General features: G+C 44.8%; 4 protein-coding genes across 6 annotated transcripts; 3 read left to right on the forward strand and 1 right to left on the reverse strand.

Moving 5' to 3' along the window:
• Nucleotides 1-329: 329 nt before the first annotated feature.
• Nucleotides 330-2,447, forward strand: LOC120656974 (E3 ubiquitin-protein ligase RBX1-like). 2 transcript variants are annotated; one of them, XM_039935215.1, is made up of 5 exons: nt 330-583; nt 692-742; nt 855-914; nt 2,014-2,085; nt 2,171-2,447. In XM_039935215.1, the coding sequence occupies exons 1-5, from the start codon at nt 466-468 to the stop codon at nt 2,218-2,220; spliced, it is 351 nt and encodes a 116-aa protein (XP_039791149.1). In that variant the 5' UTR covers nt 330-465; the 3' UTR covers nt 2,221-2,447. The 2 variants fall into 2 exon arrangements, with proteins under 2 accessions (XP_039791149.1, XP_039791150.1); XM_039935216.1 differs by having other exon boundaries at nt 331-583; nt 2,183-2,446.
• Nucleotides 2,448-3,918: 1,471 nt separating this feature from the next.
• On the reverse strand, nt 3,919-7,870 carry LOC120656975 (protein KINESIN LIGHT CHAIN-RELATED 2-like). 2 transcript variants are annotated; one of them, XM_039935217.1, is made up of 3 exons: nt 7,604-7,870; nt 5,227-7,215; nt 3,919-4,446 (listed from the first exon to the last, which is right to left on the reverse strand). In XM_039935217.1, the coding sequence occupies exons 2-3, from the start codon at nt 7,146-7,148 to the stop codon at nt 4,233-4,235; spliced, it is 2,136 nt and encodes a 711-aa protein (XP_039791151.1). In that variant the 5' UTR covers nt 7,149-7,215; nt 7,604-7,870; the 3' UTR covers nt 3,919-4,232. The 2 variants fall into 2 exon arrangements, with proteins under 2 accessions (XP_039791151.1, XP_039791152.1); XM_039935218.1 differs by having other exon boundaries at nt 7,396-7,860.
• A 5,426-nt stretch (nt 7,871-13,296) lies between these two features.
• Nucleotides 13,297-25,697, forward strand: LOC120656976 (histone-lysine N-methyltransferase SUVR5-like). The gene is made up of 12 exons (XM_039935219.1): nt 13,297-13,630; nt 14,645-15,572; nt 16,444-16,746; nt 16,824-16,934; nt 18,589-18,699; nt 20,729-23,485; nt 23,655-23,816; nt 24,157-24,273; nt 24,358-24,461; nt 24,858-24,995; nt 25,077-25,164; nt 25,259-25,697. Exons 2-12 carry the CDS (start codon nt 14,778-14,780, stop codon nt 25,364-25,366), a joined length of 4,794 nt encoding a protein of 1,597 aa, XP_039791153.1. The 5' UTR covers nt 13,297-13,630; nt 14,645-14,777; the 3' UTR covers nt 25,367-25,697.
• Nucleotides 25,698-26,185: 488 nt separating this feature from the next.
• Nucleotides 26,186-26,931, forward strand: LOC120656977 (histone H2B.5). Its single transcript, XM_039935220.1, has one exon. The coding sequence runs from the start codon at nt 26,272-26,274 to the stop codon at nt 26,734-26,736; it is 465 nt and encodes a 154-aa protein (XP_039791154.1). The 5' UTR covers nt 26,186-26,271; the 3' UTR covers nt 26,737-26,931.
• The last annotated feature ends 633 nt before the right edge of the window (nt 26,932-27,564 follow it).

Consider the following 27,564-nt stretch of genomic DNA (forward strand, 5'->3'; position numbering starts at 1 on the left):
TTTATGAGGCTTCTGGCCCGTCAAGTTGGTCGCAACTTCTGTGCTTGCACCTGACAGCACGCATTCAATTTGTGTTGGCTTTCTTCTCATTCTGAAACGAGCTGAATTAAAGGTAGCTGCATCGGTCAAATTCAGCTCCAGAAACATCACGCGTTGCCCACAAAAATGTTTTCTGCTGCTCCCTCTTCGTCGCAAACGTGGCCACGGCCCAATGCAAAAGGGTACTTTTGGGCTTTCGGAACTGCCGAGGGTGCATCCGGCCCGTCCGCTTCCTTCCCCCAAAGTCCAAACCCAATGCGCTACCGCGGTTATAAATGTGGGCCTCCTCTGACGACGTCCGCCCCTCACCTGGAAGTCAATCAAGTGCCGCCTCCTCTCCCCTCCCCTCCGCTCCGTCCCCACTCGTGCGTGGCGTGATCCTAGTTCCTAGCTAGGGTTAGTACCCCTCGTCTCGCCGCTCTCGCGATGGACAAGGGCGGCGTCGCGGTGGCCCCGGCCCCGGCGGGCTCCTCCGCCGCCGCGGGGAAGAAGGCCAAGCGCTTCGACATCAAGAAGTGGAACGCCGTCTCCCTCTGGGCCTGGGGTACGGGCCAATCGACACATGTCCTCTCCCTTATCGATTTTTGCAAATTATTTTTTCTCTTGAATTCGTCGATCTGACTCGATTTCTTCCTCGTTTGCGCGCCCCCAGACATCGTGGTGGATAACTGCGCCATCTGCCGCAACCACATCATGGACCTCTGTGAGCACGCCGCCCCCACGTCACTCCGCTCCCTTCGATTTGTTTGCTCTGGTTTTCTGCTGTTGATCTGATCTCGCGGTGGTGTGGGGTTCCGCGTTTGCGTGTGATGCAGGTATCGAGTGTCAGGCGAACCAGGCGAGCGCCACCAGCGAGGAGTGCACCGTCGCTTGGGGTACGATTCCCATAGTGCTTACCTTGTTTCCCCCATTATCTAGTGAATGCAGGGTTGTGGTTAGTTTGCAGTAGCTGCTCGGTTTGCTGATGATTGTAGTGTGAAATTGCATCCATAATTTGGGACCCATGGAGGAGCTGTTGGAAAGAGTTTGCTGTTATTTGTTTGTGATGATAGTTTTGGTTGTCAAACTCAGACATGGTGGTCAACTATAAATAGACTTATACCGGCTAGGCAGCTACAAACAGCAGTGGTTCACATATGGGTTTTTGTTTGAATAGTTTGTTTTTGTTCCTTGATTATATTTTCTGACTGTAACCTCTGCGTTGATTATAGTATGTCAGCACTAGTTCATCCAAAATTCGGTGTCCGGGGGTGTATTGAAGGGGTTTACTTGCTGGAACTATGATCCTGGTAGGAACACCTAATTTTAGTTGCACAAGAGCAATTAATGTTTTTGAGTAGCAGCATAGTCACCAGCCTGTGTTCCACGTTCCAGGAATGCCGTTCCGGGACGGGAACGCGGGAACATTTTCTGACTGCAACCTCTGCGTTGATTATAGTATGTGAGCACTAGTCCATCCAACATTTGGTGTCCAGGGGTGTATTTGGCTCGTACTGTGCATTTTGCATCACTTGTGTTGAGCATAAATATTAATTGTGCAATATCTTGTTGATAAGGTATTGTGATGCATTTGGGATATGTTGGCTGGTCTTATCCAACAACCTCTTGCTTATTTAGGTATTGGATGTTTGTTGCAATATGCATGCTTGGTAATCTTAGTTTTCCTCAAGATTAAAGGGCCACTATATGTAGCCAAACATTCTGTTTGTATAGTCTCAACCAAAGCGAAATCATGGAGCGATTAGGGTTTCATTCAAATGGTTTATTTGTTAAGGGTGGTAATTGGACTCCTGTGATTATGTGTGTACTGTGATGTATCTCTTCTAAATCATACCACTTATTTGTTAATTGGACTCAGTGGACTGGTTCTGATTGTGGCTCTACTAAGCATGCATTGCATATTTGTGGAAGTATTGAAAATCTTACCATAGTTGCTTGACTTCAAGAAAGACTGAATCTGTTTGTGTTCCTCAGGAGTTTGCAACCATGCATTCCATTTCCACTGTATCAGTCGTTGGCTCAAGACTCGTCAAGTGTGCCCTCTAGGTAGGTTGCTTTGTCAATTCTTTCTCTTGATCAATCTCATTGTTACTCATGCTCGTCCACCTTGCCTTACCTTCCAAGATGTAATTTGATATTGCAGACAACAGCGAGTGGGAGTTCCAGAAGTATGGTCACTAGACAGTCGTGGCTTCGCTGTGGAGTTGCTTCATGTTTCTCGTAGTTTAGCAGTAGTGGTAACTGATGATTCTGAAGAAGGCTATGGATGGTTAATGTTTCTTAAACTTGGATTTTGGGTTGTACCTTATGCATCCTTAAGAAGGGGTTCGGCAACTATTTCCTCCCGTAAAGTTGTAGATGAATATCTCCCTTTGCAGAAATTAAATGGCGTTCGGTGGCTACATAGCAATGTGCGGTTCTCTGTTTCCTTTATCCATGCAATGGCCTCCTTTGGTTTGTGCTGTGCTAGAGCGTGCTAGTGAATAGTGATATTTTGACTGTTAATTACGACAGTGGCAAAGCCAGCTCAGAAAATGACCTAGGGCGGAGTTCTACGTTAAAATTTTTGCACGGCCAGAGCGACGCGTCGAGGCTTGTTGTCCGACTGCAGGCGCCCGAGGCGGCGGCGTAAGGGATCCACTGGCACGGCTGGCATGTGCCGAGGCGGGGCTGTAGCACGGATGGGCGCGAAGCACCGTCGCGCTAGTGCCGAGGCGGGGCTGTAGCACGGATGGGCGCGAAGCACCGTCGCATAACGGTAGCGATGCCCAGCGGCATTAGCAGCATCTATTGGCAAGAAGACGCAGCGCTTGGTTGGTGAGCGAGGCTGAACCGCTTAAGAGGTCGCAACTCACTTGACCAGACGGTCCACGAGACCACGAAGTCCTCTCGCCTAATGACCCAATATGAGTCTCGCGACTCTCGACGGTAGAGGACCGTCGTCCTCACGTTCAAACGTCGCCGCCACACCGTCATGAGTCCCTGCCGGAGTTGAAAATGGGGGATATTGTCAGCACCCACGAATCGGAGGAAGTATCTATTACTGTGGGTCGCCGCACTAGGAAGTCTAGTGTCCGTTTTGACAGCAGCGAATGGGTTTGCTAAATGTGTCTGCGCGTATGTATCAGGCCCAGCCCATGTAAACACAATAGAGTCGCTGGTTAAATACTTAGTGTGTGCGATAAAGAAGGGTATCGAACAACTTGTATGAACTCTTACTCCTTTCTCAAGAATAACTCGTCCTCTGAAAGACAATTCTATGTTCTCTTCGGTTCTTTCTATGCTCTTCTCTGCTATTAACAGATATGCTACAGATATGCTCTGAACGTCTCCTAGAGGGACCTAGGGCGGCCGCCCTGGCTCGCCCTAGTGGTGGCTCCGCCACTGAATTATGGTGTCAAACAAAGTCAGTTTACAAAACCAACTTCAGAACTCCCGCGCTAGTGACCCTGAAGAATCTAATGAGGTATTTGACCGCGCAATTAGAGGATGGTTACTGTAGCATCACTGTAGCAAACACCGATTAATTACCGCCATTAGATTCGTTGCGGAAAGTTACATCCATCCCTGAAAAGGTTTTGCAAATATACTTCATTTAGTACACTATGCATGCGAGATTCTTTTGTAGAATGGAATAGAAGGGAAGAAAACAAACAAGGCCAATGTTTCCATTACACAAAATTTGAGGCGAACAGTGAATTGACACCAAAGCTAATGATTTTAGAGAGAATTCGACTTTTTGACTTGCGGAAGGACCTTGCCTGCATAAATTACATATCTCCAAGCAAATCAAACTGGTTCGGACGTAATAACGGCACGCAATGATTCTTCAATGATTTTCCCACGGCAAGTTTGCTTTTACAATTAAACAGGATCATGTGAGCTATTGCATTAATTTTCTTCATTTAAGATAAGAAAATTACAGTGCTATGAATAGTTCTGACGTGGCGGATTTGCCAGAAAACTCGCACACCAGAGGTAGAAAAAGGAGAGAAACAGTAGTCACCGCTCGCATTCGCAAACACAACTATAAAGGGCACTGAACAAGTAACCAATGATAGCATTTGAAACTTTACAGCAATCAATTTGAACATTTCATATTTCTAGATAGGTAAACACCACTATTCCCATTGCCCCACTCGAACAAACCAATTGAATACCTTAGTAACAATCGTCACCTTTCATCAGAACAGTCATGCTGCAACTGTGTTTCTCTTGGTGACGGTGTATGGGTTGGTCTCAAGCAGATTCTCCAGGGACTTCGCCTTCCTGCTTCGCACCCGGCCAGCCTCCTTAAGCAGCTCCCCAAGTCTCCGCTTCTCATCGTCAACATCTGGGTTAGCAGTGCCCAGCTTCTCCTCACGCATTCCAACAACATATTCTAAGATCTCAATGGCCTCATCCAGTCTGGTAAACAAAATGTAAATATTAACTGATAGTTGGGGGTGAAAATGAAACACAAACTATTCATATTAGCAGGACACAAGGTGCCGATAGGTGATATTTCTTCCTTATGGTTAGTTCTGGAAAGTGCTTCAAGAAGATGGCAATATGGCGTAGCTGCTTCAGAAATCTGATCTAGCCAGCTAAGTTGTTGTCATTAATGATCCAGCCAGTTGTACCCTTCTACTCAGACTACAAAGCTATAACAGTAAGATAGCATTGCTTTAGAAATCTGATCCAGCCAGCTAGTGTTGACATTTCTGATCCAGCCAGTTATTGTACCCTTCTACTCAGACTTTAAAGCTAACAGTCCACATGTCTTACAAAGTAGCATGAAGTTTCCACACACACAACAGGGAGAAAAAACAAACAGATAAAGGGAAAGCAAGAGGATAAAGTATTTGCAGCCCTTTACAGAACAGCCAGCAAAAAGCAACTAAAGATGACGCACGATGGACCTATTCCAATAAAATTGATCCAACTTTACTAGCAATCAATATCCGATCAACTAATTCGAGTAGCAAAAGCCAGTAAAGATGCTAATCATGTGCCTAGCTGGAAGAGGAGATGACTGATGCCCAAAGAATTCCAACTTGCCAGAGTACCTTTACCCTACATACCACCTAACTACTTCCAGGAAATCACTTGACAGAAAAGGTAATAATTATGCGAGCGGTAACACTGAACAATCATCAACACCTAGCTGAGACAACGATATTGAGTTAGGAGAAGTAGGGAGCTTACCTGCCCATTGCATCATAAGTTCCTGCGAGATTGCTGTATACTCCTAGAGTATCTGGATGATATGGCCCATATTCTTGTTCCAGAACAGTTCTAGCTTCCTCGAACAGTTCTGCAGCTTCATTTATTGAGTATCTTTGAACGCATGCCAACCCCATCTGGTTCAGGGCAATCCCAAAGAAGGCAGACTTTTTCTCACCACAAGTGCGGAGCTTTGCGATCGCGCTCTTGAAGGAATCATAGGACTCTCCGTAATTACCCAGAATATAGTGCAGGACGCCCATCTGAGCCTCAATTCCAGCAATTGTGCTCTGTTGGCCGGCAGAATTGTTGTACATCTTTAAGGCCTTCTGAAGTAACTTGAGTGCTTGCTCATGCTCATTCATTGTCTCATATATGGCTGAAACATCAGTTAAACCAGTGGCAATTTCTTCTAGAGAAGTCCCTGGAATAGGTTTCTGGTAAATCTTCAATGCATTTTCACAGTAAGATTTTGACTCCCTCAGCTTCCCTGTCTTGTTGTACAGATCCGCTAGACGCACAAAGACAGAAGCCACAGTTGCATGATTCTCCCCTTTGCTGGTCTTGAATACCGTAAGAGCTTTCTGGTAAGAAAACACAGCCTCATCATACCGACCCAAGGAGAGGTAGATATCACCAATGCTGCAATCCACTGAGGCCACCTCTGTCTCCTGACCATTGGCTACCATGGCCATGCTAGCCATCACTAGATGCTCCAGTGCAGCTTCATGGTCACCCTTGGTGTCACAAATTAGACCCATTAGCCTCCTATCAGCTGTTTCTTCTAGTGAGGCTGGCTCGCCGTGCTCCCTGTGTATGTCAAGGGCCATCTGACACAATCTTTGTGCTTCATCAAGTTGTAGTGCCTGCACATGGGCCTCGGCTAAGTACCGGCAAGTCTCTCCAACCCTTGGGTCTTGCTCTCCCAATGTTTGCTTCTGGATTTCAAGCCCGGAAGCATACCATTGCAGTGAGAGTGCAGTCTGACCTAGCATGCCATAGGTGTCTCCCAACTGCATGCAGCCAGAAAATTTTGCAAGAGCATGCTCCTGACCTTCCTCAATTACAGGGATCTCAAGGGATCGCTGCAGCACTGGTACCGCCTCTTCATATTTTCCCAAATTGCAGTAGATTGCTGCAACAACATGCAAGCTCATCACCAAGTTTAAGCTCGGCTTTCCACCAGCACATTTCTCAAACGACTTGGTGGCACGGAGAGCATATTTCAGCGCCCGCCGTGGGTTTTCCGAGGCAATCAAGTCTCTTGCATGTTTGAGAAGAAATGGTCCAAGGTCTGGGTTATCAAGTCCAGCATCTTCTGTTCCATTCCGTGGATTGGCATTTGATTTCCGCCGACGGCCAACTCGACTTGCTGGTTTGCTGATCTCGCTCTCGCCTTCCTCAGTGGATGCCTTTCCATTGGGGCCAACAGAGGCATCAGACTCGAGCTGTGATTTTGAGGCCTTCTTTGACTTCTTGGACGAATTGGAAGACTGTGCCTGGACTGGGGTCCCATTCTCTGCTGAAGGGAGAGCATTGGCAACACTTCTGTTCTCTTCTTCCTCCTCAATGACCTTCATGGCTTCCATCTCCCCGGCGACAAGGTGGCGAAGTTCGGAGTCAATCCTTGACTCCTCCCCATCTGAGCCGAAGCTTTCGCGTGATGGGGACCCACCCTCACTTGAGCTCTCCATCTCACACACATTGTTATAGAGCTGCTCAATTGAGGGCTCCCCAGCACCAGAACCCTCAACATGCATCTCAAGTGCCTCGCTCTGCATGCTTGGAGCCATTGTTGAAGCTGCCGTCGACTTTGGGGCGGACAGATGCTCGTTGTTTTGAGAGGAATTCATCCCGTTCGGCACCTCCTCTGTGACACCTCCATCCACTGTAATTCCAGGCATCTTAGGCGAAAATTATGCCAGAAACTGTTCTATCCCGGAAGCCGAAACAGATGGGTAGCTCTCCAACCTGGAAGAAACGGAACAAAATCACTAAGGTGGCATGTAAATGATTCAAAATCGAACCCGTACGAACCAATTATTAATGAATAAACTTCCACATTAGCAAAGTTATTAATGCCAAACAAGCGGGCAACACAGCATCAGATCGGATTATCCATACGACGGAACGGAGTGCGCAAAGTAGTACCAACGAAATTGCAACTTCCGGCAGCAAACGCGAGCAGGAAGAGGGGCAGGATGCCAATTCGCAGCAATCAAGCGGGATCCCACTCTTCCGACCACGCAGAGCCCCAATTGCCGCCCACATCAACGCATCCCGCCAGGCCAAACCGCAGAAAAAATAACAGCAAGGGAAGTTGAAGACGCGGCAATCGGGTGGATCTGGGTGGCCTCACCGTGATCAGCGCTCAGCAGCTCGATCCACGCGGCATTTGCACGTGCGCCTGCCGGCCGCGGGGGAGGGGGTCGACCAGCTCGCGAGGCGAGGAGGCCAGATGGAGGAATGAAACCGTCAGGTCCGTCGCGGGAGGAGGAGAGCCTGGTAGGAAGGTGAGGACGAGGTCGGGGGAGGCTGCCTTGCCAATAGGAAGGTGACGGTGGGGAGATGAGAAGACGGGTGCGACGGACGGAGGGGGGGCAGGGTGAGAAATGGCTCGCGCCTCGGTGCAATCGGACCGGGACCACATATAAGCCATCTCACTAGCGGGCCCGGGCACAGGGGCATTTTGGTCCATCTCGTCGGGTGCGTCCGGAGCAGGTTCACCAAACTGGTGGGAACCGGTCCGGTTTAACCGGGTCCGGCCCGGTTACGGTTTGGGCCGGTACCAAATCGGCCCAAATTCAAAATTCAAATTTGAATTCAAAAAAATGAAAAAATTCTCAATAAATTCCTAAAAATACTTCAAGGTGCGACGAATCTAATATTGTCAAATTTTCTCAAAAATTCGTTCATTTAGTATAGTTTGCGGGGATTTGAAGTTAAAAATAATGTGCATATAAAAGTATACAGATACAATGTAAAATTGTACAAAAGAGGGTTGGAGGGTTCATTTAAGCTAAAATATGTTATACAAATATTTATTTAGTATACTTTGTGGGCATTTGAATTTAAACCAAAAAAGAAAAAAAATTGAATTTGGCCGGTTACCAGTCAAACCGGCCGGTAAACCGGTCCGAACCGGTTGAACGGCGAAATTTGAATTCAAATTTGAATTCCACCGGTTCCGACCGGTAACCGGCCAAACCGGACCGGTATACCGGTACCGGAGCCCGGCGGTTTGGCGGACCGGTCGGAAATTAAAACCCTGGTCCGGAGTCGACAGAGAGGAAAAAAGGTCCAACGGGTGGCAAATCCTGGATTGTTTGATCCACGAAAATGGCTTTCTTTGGTTTGGCGCTACAATTCTAGCGCTAGAAGAGAATCTTTCCCGCATAACGAACTGAATGAAGTCTATTTGTAAAAAAAATTTAGAGATGAGTGTAACTTTTCGTGACGAATCTAATGACGGTAATTAATCACTGATTTGCTACAAGTGATACTACAGTAACCATCCTCTAATCGTGCGGTCAAAGGCCTCATTAGATTCTTCAGGATCACTAACGCGGGGTTCTGAAATTGGTTTTGTAAACTGACTTTGTTTGACACCGTAATTAGCGGTCAAAGTGTCACTATTCACTAACACGCTGCAAACCAAACGGGGCCAATGACAAATCAGGACCCGAAATTTTATAAAGCGCTCACTAAGACCAATCTTAATGAGAGTATGTTACAGCAAAATTCGAAATGATGAATCTTGTGAAGCATACGTATAAGAGCACTATTTATCTCCATACAAATCCAGCTTTTGAAGTTTGCGGCGTGCCAGTCAAATTGTCATCCAATTAAAAAATAAATGTAATAAGTAAATAATATGAAACTTATTGTCTGGTGTTTCGAATAGTTCCATGAAAAAAGTGATAGCTAGAAATCCGATACGCCAATGGAATCATGGACTATTGAGCAGAGGCTAGCAATCCGATACGCCAATGGAGTCATCGGTTATTGCCTATAGAGCGGATTCTAATGTGACTGCTAGAGCTAAAACAAAACGCATGTAACTTGTTAAATCTGATTTGCCTTCACCGATACTCAGATCATCTAATTGAGCCAGCTAGAGTGATAAATTAAATAAAACTTGCCAATAAATCCAATTATAAAATGTTTATTCTTAATTCGTAATTGTGATCAGCCGAAACAGCTGATTGACAACTTAAGTTATAATAGATCGAATTGGATTGATAAGACTAACCTAACCATGTCATTCAAGGATCAGACCTAGTCGAGACCGTCTAAGAGGATGAGATCGAGCTAAACGAACCAATCGATAAGATTACTATAACAAAGGTACATGATTTGATCAATATTTGTTTAAAATGAGGGTTACTAGCTATTAGGATTCTGCAAGCACAAGGATTAGATAGCAGCCAATAAATATGTAACGGGATAAATTGTAAAATATAATAAAACACATAAAAGATGGAACCTAATCAAGACAATCCTATATGTAATTAAAGAAAAATGATAACTGCTGAACTCAAACAAATTAAACAACAATTGGAAACAATGGCAGCCTTGTTCAACTTATATGAGAACGGATAACTTGGTAAATAAATTAAACGACATTACAAAGATATGCATGTAATTAAAGCTTAGTAAATATGGTAACGACAATGCTTACGTGTTAACCAAAAGTCGGACCTAACCGATGCAGCCCTATTCCTCAAATAAGTCACTGCGTTCTACTCTACTTCTATTCCTAAATCGTCGAGTTCTACTCTACTTCTACTCCTAGGGTTTTGACGTGACACCGAAAAGAGATGTCCTTTACAAAAAAACTCTAAGGTTTACCGTATCACAACACTAGGAAATTAACTTAAAATAACTAAATCTACTATACTTACAAAAGATGTTCCAAAGGAATTGGACTTCTAGATCTTCTGATAACGCCATCCTCTTGTTCGAATCGTAGCAAGGTGTCACGCCACCTTTTACCAGTATTTGACTATACCTTTAACCGGTCTTCTGACATCTTAGGCCGGATGGCTATCGGTTTTTCCCAATATACTTCATTAGCTTCAATTTTTCCTTACCAATATTATCCTTGCAAAATTTTAGCATCAATAGAGTATCATGAGCATTAAATGTGAATGCCACATCAGCAATGACGGAGAGAGAGTAGGAATGTTATGGGATACATAATTACTAAGTTTCTAATCTTAGTAACTGTGCGATAACATTCCCCTAAATTGTTCTTATTTTCACCATGGAACATGTTTGTTTTCCTTTTAGAAATACATTGTGCACGCATGGAACATGTTTGCTTTCCTTTTAGAAATACATTGTGCACGGTTGGTAAACTGAACCGGTCATGTCCGCTATGTGCCTGCGTGTGACATTTTCTCGTTGGATTGGGACGCCTCATCTACCGATCAAAACACCAATAAGAGTTTAGCTCGCAGCAGGAGATGGACATGGAGATTAAGAGGCAACGAAAGAATACGACGGTCCTGCTGTGTGGTTTGTGGAGCGCTGCCTGTCAGTGGTTGAGTTGTGACCGGAGTGGAGTGCGTGCTCCGCAATGCAGCATCCCTCCATTACCGGCACATCGATGGTCACCTCCATACTGATTGACACAATCCGGTTCAGCAGGTTCAGGGTATCGCAGTTACAGCGAAGAACCAAATCCCCACCCACAGAAGGAGACCTCGCAACGTTCTGTATAGGCCCGTGCAGGTAGCTAATTATATGATTGCCAGTTGCCACACACCAAAGCTGGGCAGCACCATTCTGTATGGGTCTGTGCAGGTGGTATACGATTGCAAGATCTTTCGGCAGAGCTGTTTCTTTTGGTTTTCTTTTTTGTTTTCCATGCTCTTATTAAGAAATGCCAGGAGCTGGCTTTGCTGTTCTCCGTTCGGTTGTCAGTAGGAGGGAAGAAAGTACCGCGGCGGCAGCTGGCCAGAGTGGACGATCGGTTGGCGCGACAGCGACGGGACGGCGGAAGCGGAGACGGTTTGTCATGACGCGATTCACGCCCAACAAACTTAGACAACGCACTAGTTTGCCGCCGCGGCGACGGGAGAGACGACAGGATGGCAGCTTCAGGGTAGGCGGGACTTGCTCGTCACCGACCGGCCGGCGAGCTCGATCGGCCGCCGCTTTTTTGTAGCTGGCTGGGCAGGGCGGATGGCTGGATGGATTCCCCTGAACCACCAGCCCGAGATAGACGCGTCCGCCGCATCATGCTCATCCTCGCCGCGTCGAGGTGGACGGGCACGCGTATGGTGCGATGGCATTGGCAATGGCATGTAGTGGACTAGAGGTTGGTGAATGGAGGCGGCGTGTGATTCTTGTGCTGGACCGGGCGATCCGGCGGTCGGCGTGGTGAGTTATCGTGCGCCACCGCTGGCCCGTGACGACGCCGGGCGGCCTCCGTCGGCCGGCGTGGGTCACGACGACCGGATGGGCCGCGTTTATTGTCGCTGTGCTGGCCGGAAAGATAATACCGAACGGGAAATGGGATGGCTGATGAGGTGGGTCTTGGATTAGTGCGTCGACGTTACTGCAGGGAAAACAAAAGGTTAACAACCGGTTGGATCGGTTCAGTTGGGCTGTCCGTTTCCTGTCAGCAAACCGCACCCAAGTGTGATAGTTAGAGAAGCAGCAGAAGAAGAAAGATGCTAGACGGCAGATCGTTTAGCAGCAAGGGGGTGGCCACACAACAATAGCTGTGTATTATGCCGGGCAACACAAGAAACGGGATCCATCTCTTTGCAGACTGCCGCTTTGTGAGGAGAATTTGGGCCGCCGTCAACACCTGGGCTGGATTTGAGGGGCCAAGACCGCTAGATGGGCAGCATTTTCTTTCTTTAGAGGACTGGTGGTCCAGGTTAGCGCGGGAGCCCTCGAATGATGCAAAAGGATTACGCAGTCTCATCATGCTGGTGGTTTGGGAGATTTGGCTAGAACGCAATGCAAGAATTTTCAAGCACAAGGAAACTCCGTGCCCGATGGTGATTTCAAGGATCAAGGGCCAAGCAAATAGTTGGAAGGCGGCGGGCGCCAAGCACTTGGCGGCGCTATTGGCTTAGTGGTTTTCTCTTTTCTTTGTTGGACGGCCGGTTCTCCAACCTTTTTTGTGAGACTCGTGCTCGGCTTTGTACAACGCTAACTTTGTTTGTTTTGCCCGTCGGGCACCCTTCTTTTTAATATAGCGGGCAGCTCTCCTACCGGTTCGTTTCAAAAAAAAAAGAAAAGAAAGATGCTAGCTAGCCTGCTAGGATTGGAGTAATGTTTCGGGGAGAACTCGCAGAGCACGCTGCTGCAGCTAGCTATTCTCTTCCTCAGAAGATGTTCAGCTGCCGGACCAGCTGGTCGCTTGATCGGCTGAAAGCGAAAGCGAAAGCGATGCGAGCGGCGTGTTCTTGAATCCTGGGTCCATGGCCTGGCACGCAAGAACCGCATCGGCACCTGGGGCAGGCATGATGGGGACGCAACGCAAAGAACGGCGGCTTGCCGGATCTCGCTCCCGTCGTCCCGGTTCGGTTCCGGTCACCGAACGCCGTGCTGATGCTGCCGCCTCGTCCTCGGCGCGGGGGTCGCGCTTGGATTGGCCGCCCGTGGCGCGCCGTGGACTCTCGTTGTGCAGGACAACGCGGCGTGCGCCGTGCCCGTGGAGCCGGCCGGCACGCGGGAAACTGAGCGGAGCCACAGGGCCGTGCCCCGTCCCGTGCGAGTAGGGAGCCGGCCATCGCATTCGCATCCCGCGGCGCGCTTTCTTCGAGACGGGCCACGAGGTCAGGACTCGGCACGGAGGAAATGGAATCTGGGCCATGCTGCCGTTGACGATACACATTCTCGTCGGATCGCATCGCATCGCAGTCGCAGGCCCATCTCGACGAGATGATAGTTTTAGTTCTTTTTCTTGGATCTCTGCAGGCCCACAACCGCATCGCAGCGCATAGCTGTTTAGATAGGCCCAAACTGGCCCAAGCGGTTAACCCGGATGAGATGAAGTCAGGTGGCGAGTTTTCTCAATTTTTTTCCTGTTCCCCGTTTTTTCTTTCACCGGCGGGGTCGAATCGCGCACGCCGCCCACCTCGCCCCATCTCACTCCCCCGCCTGCACGTCGCAAACCCTTCGTCGCCACCACCGCCTCCCGGCCGCGGCTCCCCTCCACGCGCGCCCGCCGCGCCCCTCCCCCCGGAGCTCTACGTCCCGGCTGCTTGCTCCGGCCGCCGAATCCTCGGGGCCCTGCTGTGGCCGCTGCCGCAACCCGCCCGCCCTCGCCGGCGGGCGTCGTCGGAGTGCTCTCGCCGCGGCCGGGGGCGCGGCCTGTCGCGGGAGCCGAGGCCGCCTCCTTCACCCTGCGTCGTCGTGGAAGGTATTTTCCCCTTTCTGCTCCCTCTCCTGAGGATCGGCCACGTTCGGTTGTTTGGGATTTGGACCATTGAGCATTCTAGCAAATCTAGGGTGCCGGTCCTTGACGCAATCGCCTTAGGGATCCTAATCCACGGTCACGTCGAACACGTAGGAGACTTCTATTTCCACTAGGGCAATTTCACCGCACATTGAAACTGGCCGTTAGGGTTTTATGACACAGGTACTTAATGGCCCTGGTATCCGTACGGAAATGCCACTATATTCTGCAGGTTTGCATGTTCAACAGCCGCCATATGTCCCTGTTGAGATTTTACTTTAGCTATTTCTGAAAAAATGCCGCACGGCGATTTCATGCATGCAATTCAAATTGGCTATACTTGCATGGTAGCTGTTGAAATGTGGCATGTTGGTTAGTCTACCCTTGTTGGATTTGAAAGCATCCAGTGTATCTTAGACTCCAACTGGGAGTTCGTTACTTGTCTGAGTATGTGTCACAATGCTGTTATATATGACAAGGTATTTAATATGTGCTGCCAAATGCTGAGCGCAACTCCTTTTGCTGTTTCTTATTGAAGCTTGAGTCCAACTCTTGACGTTACATCAGTGCTTCAAAAGTCTTCAAAAATCATCTGCTTACTCCAGGCCCTGCGCCCCACCCTCCCGAACTAGTTTCCTTGTAACCAGCCTTGGTGATACCTAGCCTGACTAACTGATGATCAGGCACAAACTTGCTGTCCGCCTAGTGTACTTTCTAAAACACCATGTTTTTCTGATATTTTAAAAATAACATGAGGGAGCAATATAATGCTGTTTTTACTCCTATTTGCATTTGCATGTGAACTGCAGTGAACACTTCATACATTTGTTAATAGAATGTTACTTTCAGGTATAATCTATCTCTTCTGTTTAAAATGCAAGTCTGTTGGGTATTTAATCCCCTCCCCCCTTTTCCCTCCATAATATGTTTTCTTCTGAAGTGTTGCATATGCTCAGCAGTCTTCTGTTTTCCATGTAGAACTAAGTCGGCAGTGTTTATGGGCTTCATGCCAGTAGCGGATAACTGCTGCACTTTCTTTTGGAAGTCCTGCTTTATTTCATAGTGGATTCTAGACCAGAACTGCCAAAGCAATGCTGATGACCCTCCTGTTATGCAAGTGGATTACCAGTTGCAAAATGACGTGGAAAAGACATCATCCTATGACAGGAAGCTGACCGTCTCACACAGTGATTATGGGTGGACAGGCTCTGATGTCCGCCCAACAAATGATGCAATAATCTGTAACCCAATTGAGGTTGACAGCGCTTCTCAAATGGGCACAGATGAGGTATTAGATTCTTCTTCCAAAAGATCTCCTATTAACTTGGACAATTTACCTCAGGGGACAGAATTAATAAAGAAGGATGGTGATGATTCTCACTCCAATGATGTAAAACTTCAGTTGAATGTAAGCACTGAAACTAATAATGGCTTGCAAAGTGATGATGGCAACTTTAATAAACAAAGTTTTTGTAAAGAGGATAGGCATCATCCTCAGGAAGAGATACATCCTCCCCCCTCCACAGTGTCACTACCAAGTTCATGCAAACTCAATGGAGATGCCATGCCTTCTCAAGAAGAGAAAATACAAGAAGAGCATGTGAAAGTAGATGGAATTGTTGATGCAGTAACTAAGGAAGTCGGAACTGACTTGGTAGGATGCCATGCGGGGCAGAAAGAATTGCAGTGCACACTACAAGATCTATCAGAAATAGCCTGCAGTATTGGTTTAGTACGTAATAAATCTTCTCCACAAGAGGTGACCAATATGTCTGTTTCGCCTTTAAATGACACAGGCAATAGTTTTGATAACCGTAGTTGTAATGGTGATACCAATTACAAAGGAGAAGATCTCAATATAGGTAATCCTGGAGATGAAGATCATGCTGTAGCACTTTGGGTGAAGGTACATTTTTCTTTATTTAACCTTGTAGATATTTTTTTGGGTTATATGAGGAAATAATTGTCGCATTTAAGGTCCAAAACCTGTGACCATGTATTTATGGGGTTGTGAACTCATAGCTTTGTTATGGATTTCTAACTGTAGCCTTAGTTACAGCCATGCTTAAGTTAAACAATGCTAGGTTGGAGCGAACCATGCAAAGTATCTTCTTTTGTTCTTTTTATTAGTCCTACCAAAAAGGCAACCTGAGATCGATGGTTGAAGTCTTAACTAGAACGATTAGATGGGGCTTCTTTTCATACATGATCTTAGAATGAATACCTTCCTGTGGCCTAAGAAACTTTCTCGTTTAGTAATTTCCATATCATGTTTCTTCATTACGCTGATAGAAATTTTTGATATAAATTCTGCTGGATTACCCCCCCCCACCCCCACCCTTAAAAGTGGTTCACTTGCTTAGTTGCTTTATTCTGTTTAGATAAATATTGTGCACAAAGATGTGGAGGTGGGGTTTGCTGAAACTCAAATGATCATTTTCTGTACAAAAGAGAGGGAGGGAGGGAGCTTTAGGTACCGCAGGAGGGAGAGAGTTTTAGGTACCTCAGGGGGAGGGGGGGGGGAGGGCTTTTGGTACCGCAGGAATATGTTCTCCTTAATGAAAACAAAACATCTGATGCTATTTAGTTGCAAAAATGAAACGGAGAACTTTTGTTTGCTGATTTTTAGAAGATCAACAATGGGATCTGAGCTTAACCATTCACTAATACCCTGATGATAATATTTGCCACCTTCTCTTTTTTGGGTACATCCAGAATTTCCATTTTCTTCAATATCTTATCTGTGAACTCGTTTTACTCTTTTCATGTGAAAACAGTGGAGAGGAAAATGGCAAACAGGAATTCGATGCTGTAGAGTAGACTATCCTTTAACTACTGTAAAGGCAAAACCAACACATGACAGGAAGAACTATATTGTTGTTTTCTTCCCGCGGACGAAAACCTATTCTTGGGTAGACATGCTACTTGTTCTACCAATAGAGGAATGTCCTTTGCCACTTGTGAATGGAACTCATCGTAAATGGAGAAAGCTGGTGAAGGATTTGAGCGTTCCTCGGCGGTTCATCATGCAGAAACTTGCCATTTCAATGCTAAATTTGAGTGATGAGCTTCATATTGAGGTTGGTTTTGTTGTTACAAGTTTTCTTACTCTTTTGGCTCCATTCTTGTTGTTGACACAGTTTATATGTTTCTTTAGGCTGTAACTGATAATGCTCGGAAGGCCACAACTTGGAAAGAATTTGCTCTGGAAGCGTCTTGCTGTAGAGATTACACTGATCTTGGGAAGATGCTCATCAAACTACAAAATGTAAATCCGAGAACCTTGTTTCATGTGGATATTTCATGGAGCATGACATCAACTTTGCTGTGCTTCTTACCTTTTATGATTTTTAACTTTTCTCCTTTCTACTGATTGTATTATGGAAATATTTTTCCATGTGACTAACTGACTATGATCTGTCTTTTGACGACCGTACATGCCTACTCCCTCCGTCCCCAAATATAAGGTGTTATGGAGTTTTTAGGACAGATTATGGCTGTATAGAAAAGACTCTCCTACTCCTAATTATTAAGCATCGGGACTCTATTTGAGTAACTAAATATGTGCTAATTAAAGTAGCATTCCCTTTCCCATGCACCTCCCCCACATGCACCTCCCCCTACACGGCTGCATGCACGTCTTTCTTTTGGGAAAGACCCGGAAACGATGCACAATTAAGATGGTTGGGTCCACTCTCAACCCAGGATGCCTTATATTTGTGGACAAATTTTGAGTCCCAGAATGCCTTATATTTGGGGACGGAGGGACTAGTTGTTTTCTATCCTCAGTGGCAGTGGCAGTAAACTAAGTAGAATATCCCTGTCGGTAGTTTTTCCTACACATGTAGATATTTTTTCTTTAGCTGTTAATGGATGAACCATTGTGTATCATATGCAGTTATTTTATCTAGGATGTATCGCTGAATTCTGTTATGTCAATTCCCATAACATGAAATAGAGCCTCAAGTATTACCATAAACATCACCATCAACAACAAACTCTATATTCTCGAGCAAGTTGGGGGTATGCTAGAGATGAAGCCCAATAGGTCTATATGAACCGGAAGGAAAGAAAAAAAAAAAGAACATCGGTTTCTTACCTACATCTTGTATTTATCATAATGCTATCCTAGGGAGCTTTCCTCCTCCTAAAAAAATGCCTAGAGCTTTATATTGAATATTGGTGGGATACCAGGCGGTTTGGCTAAGAGAAACTTGTTTTTTTTCTACAACATTATTGATTTTTTAAAATATTGACCAACCTAGGAGGAACTAATATGAAGGTATAGGCCCCTAAATTTGAGTAGGGGAGGACTCAAACCTGGGGTGTACATGTCCGCCTCTCCCCAAATGAGCTAGCTCACACTTAAGGAAATTACCTTCTGCTTTAAATTGTTTCTATGCAAAACTAAATAACCACCCCAATATATTAGTTTTTAAATCCAGCTATGCAAAGAAACTCATATAGGAATTTTTTCATGTTGTGACCAAGGTCAATAGATCTATTGTTACTAATCCTTCCATCCCAAAATATAAGGCTCCCACACGTCCCAAGATTCATAACTTATATTCCTTGACCAGCGATTGGCCTCATGTAATGTAAACTTTATTTTACAAAAAAACGATATCATTTGATTGTCAAATACTTTCCTATGGTTCTGATTTTGTTGCTACAAACACTACAATGTTGGAGGAATTAAGAATTAACACCTAGTTTTGAAAACCGTGCCAAGTCAAATCATGCCTTGTATTTCGGGATGGAGGGACTATGGGCTTGTTGTTCACTAGGGCCTTTTCAGTTTCCACAAATGGGCGTTATTGGTGGTCTTACAAACATGCGAACAATGTCTGGTTCTTTATTATCTAATAAAACATGTCTGTCATGTTTCTCGGCATTGTTTCACCTTAATCATTTAATTTCAGATGATTCTTCCGGACTACTTAAGCTGCCAGTGGCTACAAAATTCTTTTTACATGTGGAACCAAAAGTGTATGAATGCACATGATGCTGAGACTATTGAAATGCTTTATGAGGTACTATACATTTTTATTCTCCTTTGTCTGCGCCATTTTGTTTGGAAGGTTGTGATTTAGGGGTTGTTCAGCTTGAAGCCTAACTCTGCCATGCTTAAACTTTGTCTTATGGACCAGAATTTCTTAGATAGGTATATGGATTGTTGCGACAACTGTGGCATGTCATAATATCGCATTGGCACGTGTTATAGGCTCATTTTTGGACTACTCATTACTGCAAATTTGGTGCACTACCCTTCCGTAGGCCTCCTAATAGATGTTCTAGGTTGATTCTTTTTCTAACTTCCTCATTTGTGGCTGCCGTTTGTTCCACAAATTTATCTATGTTTACTTATTGCAAAGTGGGCTCTGAACCATAGAGGTCCTTAGATTTATAGGGCGCAAAAGGGGTGGGTTGGCCCACGGACCTGCCCCTAAACTTCTGCCTTCATGGGTCACAACCCGACCCAGAGCGCCAACGGAGCCCAATATCCTGACCCACCTTCTGTTGCAGACTGATCCCTTCATAAGACTTAAATCCTCCTCTCCTGCTATTTCTCGCCGCCGTCTCTCATTCTTTCTTCTCTAGCACATCCAGATCTGGCAGACTGGCCATGGTGGCGCGTGGGAATGTGCATAGAGAAGGTGCCGAGGTTGTAGGGAGCTAGCGGTGCCAGCAGAGGCTTGCTGCTGAACATTTTGTTAGGGTCGCCGACGGCTTTGTGGCCCTGCATCTATCTGCGGCCATAGCGTGTGGCTACGGCTAAGGCGGCTCTGCATCTGCACGCAGCCATGGATCCTGACTTCTTACTCCGTGGTTCTGTTGCATAGGTGAGGGGAATAAAGCAGTCATGATTTTCACTGGCAGTAGAATAGATGCGGGGATGCATAGGATTTATGCCTCTTCTTGGGGAGTTTACCAGTTTCTTGTATTATTTTTTTCTTTTCGACAGCTAGCTGGTTCATGGATTGTCCGCAATTGCTTGCCTAATCATCTCTTGCTTAGTTAGATTCCTTTCTGCTGGTAGAGATATTTCCTTTTTGGTCAGTGTTTACTGGCTCCTGTGTAAGGATTCCTCATCAATGGGTCATCCACATGCCTATCCGGTTCCATGAAAATTAGGTTCTGGCCATGCGTGACAAATACGTGGGCAGCATATTTAACCTGCCCAGTTGCACCTACTTTGTTTGATGGTTACCTCTTTTTTAATTTTTACTAATATGTCATTAGATGATGTCTTGTTTGTCTACGTTTTCTGTATGTATATTCCAACTTCTTTTCTTCATCGTTTTCTTAGATATACCCTAATTATTCAGTTGAACACTTATGGTTGTGTTAATAATCACCTGAATTCCTCACACTAGATTTTTAGAAGCACTCGTAGCTTTTGCACTAGACTGTTTCTATGACTTGTGGCCATGTGTTTCCCACCAAATTCATCTGAAACATATTAATTTTCAACAATGCATATGATTTATCTGCTACATGTATATGTACATTATTCTACATTCAGTGGTAGAAATGGTGTTCAGAAGACAAATAAAACATTAAGATTTGGCTGGTATTTTTCTTTGTATGCATATATGTGCTACATTTAAGGTGAAGGTATGAAGAGCTTTGTAACTCTGTTTTCTTTGTGTTGATTTTGGTTATTCAGTCATTTGATAATCGTTTATTTCAAAACATCATGGCTTCTCACTCATTGTAGTATATTTTTTTTATCACGAGTAGAAATTATGTCTCTGCTCTCGGTTATAGCACTAGATCATTTCTTGACCAACAAATTGTCCCGTTACGCTCTATCATGACATCCCTTTAGTATCATTAAAGTATGTCAAAGATGCAATTGAGGTTATGTAATTTGATTTTGTTGAAGCAACTACATTTATTGTTATTGTTTCTTTACTGCCGAGATACAGTAGTATTTGTGTTTTTTCTGCACTATTTCCACTGTTCTGGTGTCTAATATTGATTATTCCCCTGTTACTTAATTTTCTTATTCCAATGAAAGTGTAGCCAATCCTTTTTATTTCTTCTCTTCTTCAACAGGAACTTAGGCAATCTGTTCTTTGGAGCAAGATTGAGGAATTGTGGAATGCATCGGTGCAGCCTGAATTAGTCCCAGATTGGAAAACATGGAAACAAGAAGTCATGAAAAAATACTTTTCATCACATCCTTCTGGTAATGTTGCCAACTTTGAGAAAAACAATTGCTACAACGATCCAGCTTTAGATCAACAAGTTAGTAGGAAGCGTCAGAAACTTGAAGTTCGCAGAGGGGATACTCAAATTTTACACATGGGTGAGGCAGGCTGGACTGCAAAAGAAGATCCGAACCGAAATAATCTTCCTAGTAACTCTGTCAGCCATGAAGCTGTAGGTGCATTAGAAGCGATAAATCAGAATACTGCCGTCACATTCTCTGGAAATTCTGGTGCCATTGAGATCACAGCATCTAGTAGTGCCAATCCAGCTTTGCAGAATGCTAGACTTGAGTTAGATTCAGTCAAGAGTTCTCGGCAGTGTTCTGCATACATTGAAGCAAAGGGAAGGCAGTGTGGTAGGTGGGCAAATGATGGTGATATTTACTGTTGCGTGCACCAAAGTATGCATTTTCTTGACCATTCTTCCAGGGAGGACAAGACACTTACTGTTGAAGCTCCATTGTGCAGTGGGACGACTAATATGGGTAGAAAATGCAAGCATCGAGCTCAGCATGGTACTACTTTTTGTAAAAAGCACCGCCTCCGAACAAACTTGGATTCAATGCACCCAGAGAATTTGTTGGGTTCATCTGATGTACCCCATACGAGGGACGAATCTCCAAATAAGGGGGTAGAAGAAATTTCTAAGTCACTGTCGATGCACAGCATTGACTCTGAAACAGACAAGAATTCCCAGGCTACTGTACAAGTGAAATTGATACCAACTGTGGCTACAGAGATCTCAGGTGAAAAAGCTTGTGCGATGGGGAAAATTGATCTGTGTGCTGCGTCAACTTCCATCACAAATACTGATGATGTTCCTCTTTGTATTGGAATTCGCTCTCATGACAATATTGTTGAGTGCCAAGATTATGCCAAGCGACATACTCTTTACTGTGAGAAGCACCTTCCAAAGTTCCTTAAACGTGCCAGGAATGGAAAGAGTCGACTTGTTTCTAAAGATGTCTTTGTCAATGTTCTGAAGGGCTGCACATCAAGGAAAGATAAAATATGTTTACACCAAGCATGTGAATTTCTTTATTGGTTTTTGAGAAACAACCTCTCTCATCAACGCACCGGTCTTGGTAGTGACGATATGCCCCAGATACTGGCTGAAGCGGCTAAAAATCCAGATGTTGGACAGTTTTTGTTAAAGTTGATAGCTACCGAGAGAGAGAAACTGGAAAATCTCTGGGGCTTTGGTTCAAATAGATCTAAGCAAGTCTATTCTGAACGCAAACAAGGATCTGCAGTGTTGTTGCACGGAGAGGGAACTAATCTTTCATCTGGTTTGAAGTGCAAAATTTGTACTCATGAGTTCTCTGATGACCAAGCTCTTGGATTACATTGGACATCGGTCCACAAAAAGGAATCCCGGTGGCTTTTCAGAGGTTATTCTTGTGCTGTATGCATGGAATCATTTACCAACAAGAAAGTTCTTGAAAGACATGTGCAGGATGCACATGGTGCTCAGTACCTCCAGTATTCAATTCTCATTCGATGTATGTCATGCAATAGCAATGTTTTGAACACAGATCTGTTGTACCCACACATTGTTTCTGATCATGCCCAACAGTTCAGGCTTCTTGATGTCCCTGAACGACCTAATGGTCGATCTGTTCAACAAATAGAAGGGACAAGTGGTGTGGCCCTTTATGATGACCACAACGATGAGAAGGATGATGGCTCACAGAAGTTCACCTGCAGCTTATGCGGGCTCAGATTTGATCTTCTACCAGATCTTGGCCGCCACCATCAAGTCGCTCATATGGACTCTGGTGCTGAGGGCCCCATTCCACTTGGACGTGGGAAGTATCAGCTTAACCGTGGCCGACACTACTATTCTGCATACAAGAAAAGTTTACGGCCAACAAGTACATTAAAGAAGAGGAGCTCTGGAATTGAGAAAAGTTTTAAGTTTCAAAGCTCTGGCCTATCTATGGTAACGTCGCAAATAGTTGAATCTGAAACAGCCAGCCTTGGTAAGTTACCAGACGTCCAATGCTCAGATGTTGCAGAAACTTTATTTTCCAAGATTCAAAAGACAAGACCCCATCCAAGCAACCTTGATATTTTGTCTGTTGCCCGTTCTGTATGCTGTAAGACAAATCTTCTTACTGCACTGGAAGTTAAATATGGATCTCTACCTGAGAACATATTTGTGAAAGCTGCAAAGCTATGTAGTGACAATGGCATCCAAATTGATTGGCACCAAGAGGAATTCGTTTGCCCTAAAGGTTGCAAGCCTGGATATAATTCAAATGCTTTGCCTCCTATACAGTTCATGTCAGCTGATTTTCCGGAAGCTCCTTCTGTGATTGATCCTCCAAATGATGATAACATGTGGGACATGGATGAATATCATTATGTTCTTGATTCAAAGCATTTTGGATGGAAGCTTAAAAAGGAGAGGGTTGTTCTATGTGAAGATGTAAGCTTTGGCAAGGAGAAAGTTCCAATTGTCTGTGTCATTGATGTTGATGCAAAAGATTCTTTTAGTATGAAGCCTGAAGAACTTCTGCCACATGGCAGTTCTGTGCCTTGGCATGGTTTACACTATATCACAAAACGCGTGATGGATTCGTCTCTTGTTGATTCAGAGGTACTCTTTTGGATTATCTTTTTTAATCATTGATGTATACATGGACATATTGTTAATAAGGGACCTATATTTTGAATATATGCCCAACTCATGTCACTTTGTTTTTTTTGAATAAAACACATTGCTCATCTTCAGAAAAGATGTTTTCTAACAAATCATATTTCTGCAGAACACTATGCCTGGGTGTGCATGTTCTTATACTGAATGCTCCCCTGAGAAATGTGGTCATGTGAGTCTCTATGACAGTGTTTACAATAACCTGGTGGATATCCATGGAACACCAATGCATGGCAGATTTGCATATGATGAAGATAGTAAGATTATTTTACAGGTAATAATCGTCAGCATCACACATCTTTTTTTTCTAGACTAGATACAAAAACACTTGCACCAAATAATTGGCCTTAATCTTTAGTTTTTCACCGTTCTTATTATACACCAGTAGGATGGTTGATATTGATTTACATGAACTGATGTTAAAACTAATCTGCTTCGTCTAAGGCTTGGGGCCTAAATGATGTGGTCTTGGTCCGCGCATCTGGTAGTGGGTCTATTTTATTTAGGTTATACTTTTTATTTTTTTTGTAATACCTGGGATCCACGTTGTTATTTTCTTCTTCTTTGTTATTCTATATTATTTGATATTTACCTGTATACTCACTGATTGGCAGGAAGGGTATCCAATATATGAGTGCAATTCATCATGTACTTGTGATTCATCCTGCCAGAATAAAGTATTGCAGAGAGGCCTGCTTGTTAAGTTGGAACTCTTTAGTACTGAGAATAAGGTGAAATACTCCCCATGATGGATTTCCTGACTCATGGCCGGCACCTGATTGTCCCTTATTTTAAAATGCTGTCAAATTGTGCAGGGTTGGGCTATTAGAGCTGCTGAACCTATTCCACAGGGCACCTTCATCTGCGAGTATGTTGGCGAAGTCCTAAAGACTGATGAGGCCATGAAAAATGCAGAAAGGTTTGCCATTCTTTTCTTTTTATACCGAACTCAAGAAAAATTGATGGAAGTTCTCAGTTGCCTAGAGAATGAGCTTCGACACATGGTTATATTTCCACATTATCTTGTTCATAGCAACACATGCATCGCTAAATGCTGACTGAATTCTTCATCCAACGGCTAATTTCTCACATTTTTAAACAGATATACTCAACCATCAAGGTGCAGTAACTAGGTGGATTTGAGTTTTGAATGTTTTCCTTTTCTTGTACTGATGGCCTAATGGGTGATGAGATGCACTCACTGATTCTCATGCCATGCAAAACTGGCTGCTAATACCACACTGGCACTTGTTGCTGACTTATGTTGTATAATTATTTTGTTCTTCAAAACTGATGAGAATTTTCTTAATTTCAGGGTGTCAAGTAGTGACTGCAGTTACTTGTTTGACATTGCTTCTCAGATTGATAGGGAAAGAGTTCAGACTGTAGGGACTGTCAACTACATGATTGATGCCACAAGATCTGGGAATGTATCCCGCTTTATTAATCACAGGTAATTGGACTATTTTATTTAATGCTGGAACAAGTTCATTTTGGAACCAGTATTTATTTGTGTTTGATGCCTTGATAACAGCTGTTCGCCAAATCTCAGTACCCGTTTGGTTTCGGTTGAGAGCAAAGATTGCCATCTTGCTCATATTGGCTTGTTTGCTAATCAAGACGTAAGAATTGTTCTATCATATTTCCTACATATTGTTTGACAAGGGTTTAACTTTATATCAGACCTTTTCTGATTGTTGCTATGCTGTTCTTCAGATTGCTGTGGGAGAAGAACTCGCATATGACTACCGACAAAAGCTTGTAGCACGCGATGGCTGCCCCTGCCATTGCGGAGCCAAGAATTGCCGAGGCCGGGTCTATTAAATTTTGCATGAAGACAATAAGGAACTGCCCAATGTTCGGTTGCAGATCCTCTGAAGCTTGGGCTGTGTAGGCCGCTAGGATCTCATTCTTCTTCCAACCAATAGGGATTGTGATATAGGACTTACAAGCAGGCATTAGGCACACCATAGATGTTGATTTTAGTAGTCGCACCATCATGCTTAACTGATTGTTTGTTAGACGCAGCCTGAAATGAAAGCGATTGAGGCTGCATTGCGCGTATTTGAGAATTCTTTATCATTGTAAAATACCTTCATTCAGATTTTATAGATCTTGAGCACCATCATCGAAGTGAGCTAAACCGGTTACCTAATTTTGCGGTTCTTGTGCCATTGTGTGTGTGATCTGTGGCAAAGGCTATCTGAGATTTCAGAACCAACAAGTGATGGTGTTGCTTGTCTAAGATTATAAATCTCTCCCATGAATCATGAAAATGTTCCTCATCTTCATCTATTTTTTTCGGTATTATCGCAAAAAATAGTTTGGAATTAATATTTGTAAATTCTTCGAGTTCAATGAAATCAAGCTCCCGCCCAGACCGAAAAGCCTATAATCTGTGGGCCCACTCGCGAGGTCATATACGCGCGCGCCGAAACCAATAATTTCCCTCCGTCTTCTCCCGCCCACACTTTCGCCATGTCAGCGATCCGCTCGAACGCATCTCAGCCGTCCAAGCCAAAAGGAACCAACAGTTCGCGCATCTCCACGCCAGCAATCCGCGGCAACCGCCCTTCCACCAATCAGCGCGCACCGCTTTTCCTCTATAAAGCAATCGCCCCCGCCCCCTCTTCTTCCCCACAAATCCCCCGCAACCTCCCAACGCGGCAACGCATCCTCTCATTCCAAACCCTCGTTCCTCCAGCACCGAGAGAATCGGAGCGGCCTCGATGGCGCCCAAGGCGGAGAAGAAGCCGGCGGCCAAGAAGCCCGCAGAGGAGGAGCCCGCGGAGAAGGCGGCTCCGGCGGAGAAGGCCCCCGCTGGCAAGAAGCCCAAGGCGGAGAAGCGGCTCCCGGCGGGCAAGTCTGCCGGCAAGGAGGGCGGCGACAAGAAGGGGAAGAAGAAGGCCAAGAAGAGCGTGGAGACGTACAAGATCTACATCTTCAAGGTCCTCAAGCAGGTGCACCCCGACATCGGCATCTCCTCCAAGGCCATGTCCATCATGAACTCCTTCATCAACGACATCTTCGAGAAGCTCGCCGCGGAGGCCGCCAAGCTCGCCCGCTACAACAAGAAGCCCACCATCACCTCCCGCGAGATCCAGACCTCGGTGCGCCTCGTCCTCCCCGGGGAGCTCGCCAAGCACGCCGTGTCAGAGGGCACCAAGGCTGTCACCAAGTTCACCTCGTCTTAGGCTATGCTGAAAGGCTTGTTTGCGCCTGCCTGTGATGTGTTGCTTCTGCTGTTAGTAGTGGTAGTTCGGAGTATTGGCTGGTGTGGTGTAGTGAGCTGTTCCGGTGGCTTTTGTGACTTATCGTGGTGGTAATGGAAGGCTATTGTTATCTGAAACTTGATCAGTAATCCAATGTTTGCATGTCATGTTAGCCTAGCAGTATGTCTCGATTGTTTTGTGATTCGTGATGTGCTACTCTTTTACTTGTCATATTATGTTAGCAGTATCTCTTGTGTGCTTGACCCAAGGCAGTTAGTACCAGTTCATGCTTTTGGATTTGGTATTTGAGTATGGGGTTTTGATCTTTCGGTTCCAATGTTCCTTCCGTTCGAAATTCCAGCCTTCCAGGTCCTTGAATGATGAATCTTTTGCGCCCTAGTGCTCTGTTAAAAATCTCCATTCTTTTTTATATGACATCGTGATTTTTTTTTTCAATTTTGATCATATTAATTAATTAATTAGTTAGTTAAATGAAGTGAAATCAGTACCTTTATATTTATTATTAAGAGTCTTTTGAATATAATTTGAAGATTTGGTTATTTGCATAAATAATTTTTAGAAAAGACGAATAGTCAAATGAAAAAAAAAACATAAATATTTGTAGAAAAGATGAATAGTCAAACGAAAAAAGTCAATGGTGTCGTATATTTAAGAACGGAGGGAATAGCAACCTTCGCTTTGCGTTTTCAGGTTGCGACCTCGGCCTCTGAATATGGAGCCCGTAGACCTACACATTAAACTTGAAAGCTGGCAGTGCAGTCGTTGTGGAATTGAAATTTGGCTGGGGGG

Source organism: Panicum virgatum, chromosome 1N (genome assembly GCF_016808335.1).
Source record: "Panicum virgatum strain AP13 chromosome 1N, P.virgatum_v5, whole genome shotgun sequence".
In the NCBI taxonomy this organism is placed as follows: domain Eukaryota; kingdom Viridiplantae; phylum Streptophyta; class Magnoliopsida; order Poales; family Poaceae; genus Panicum; species Panicum virgatum.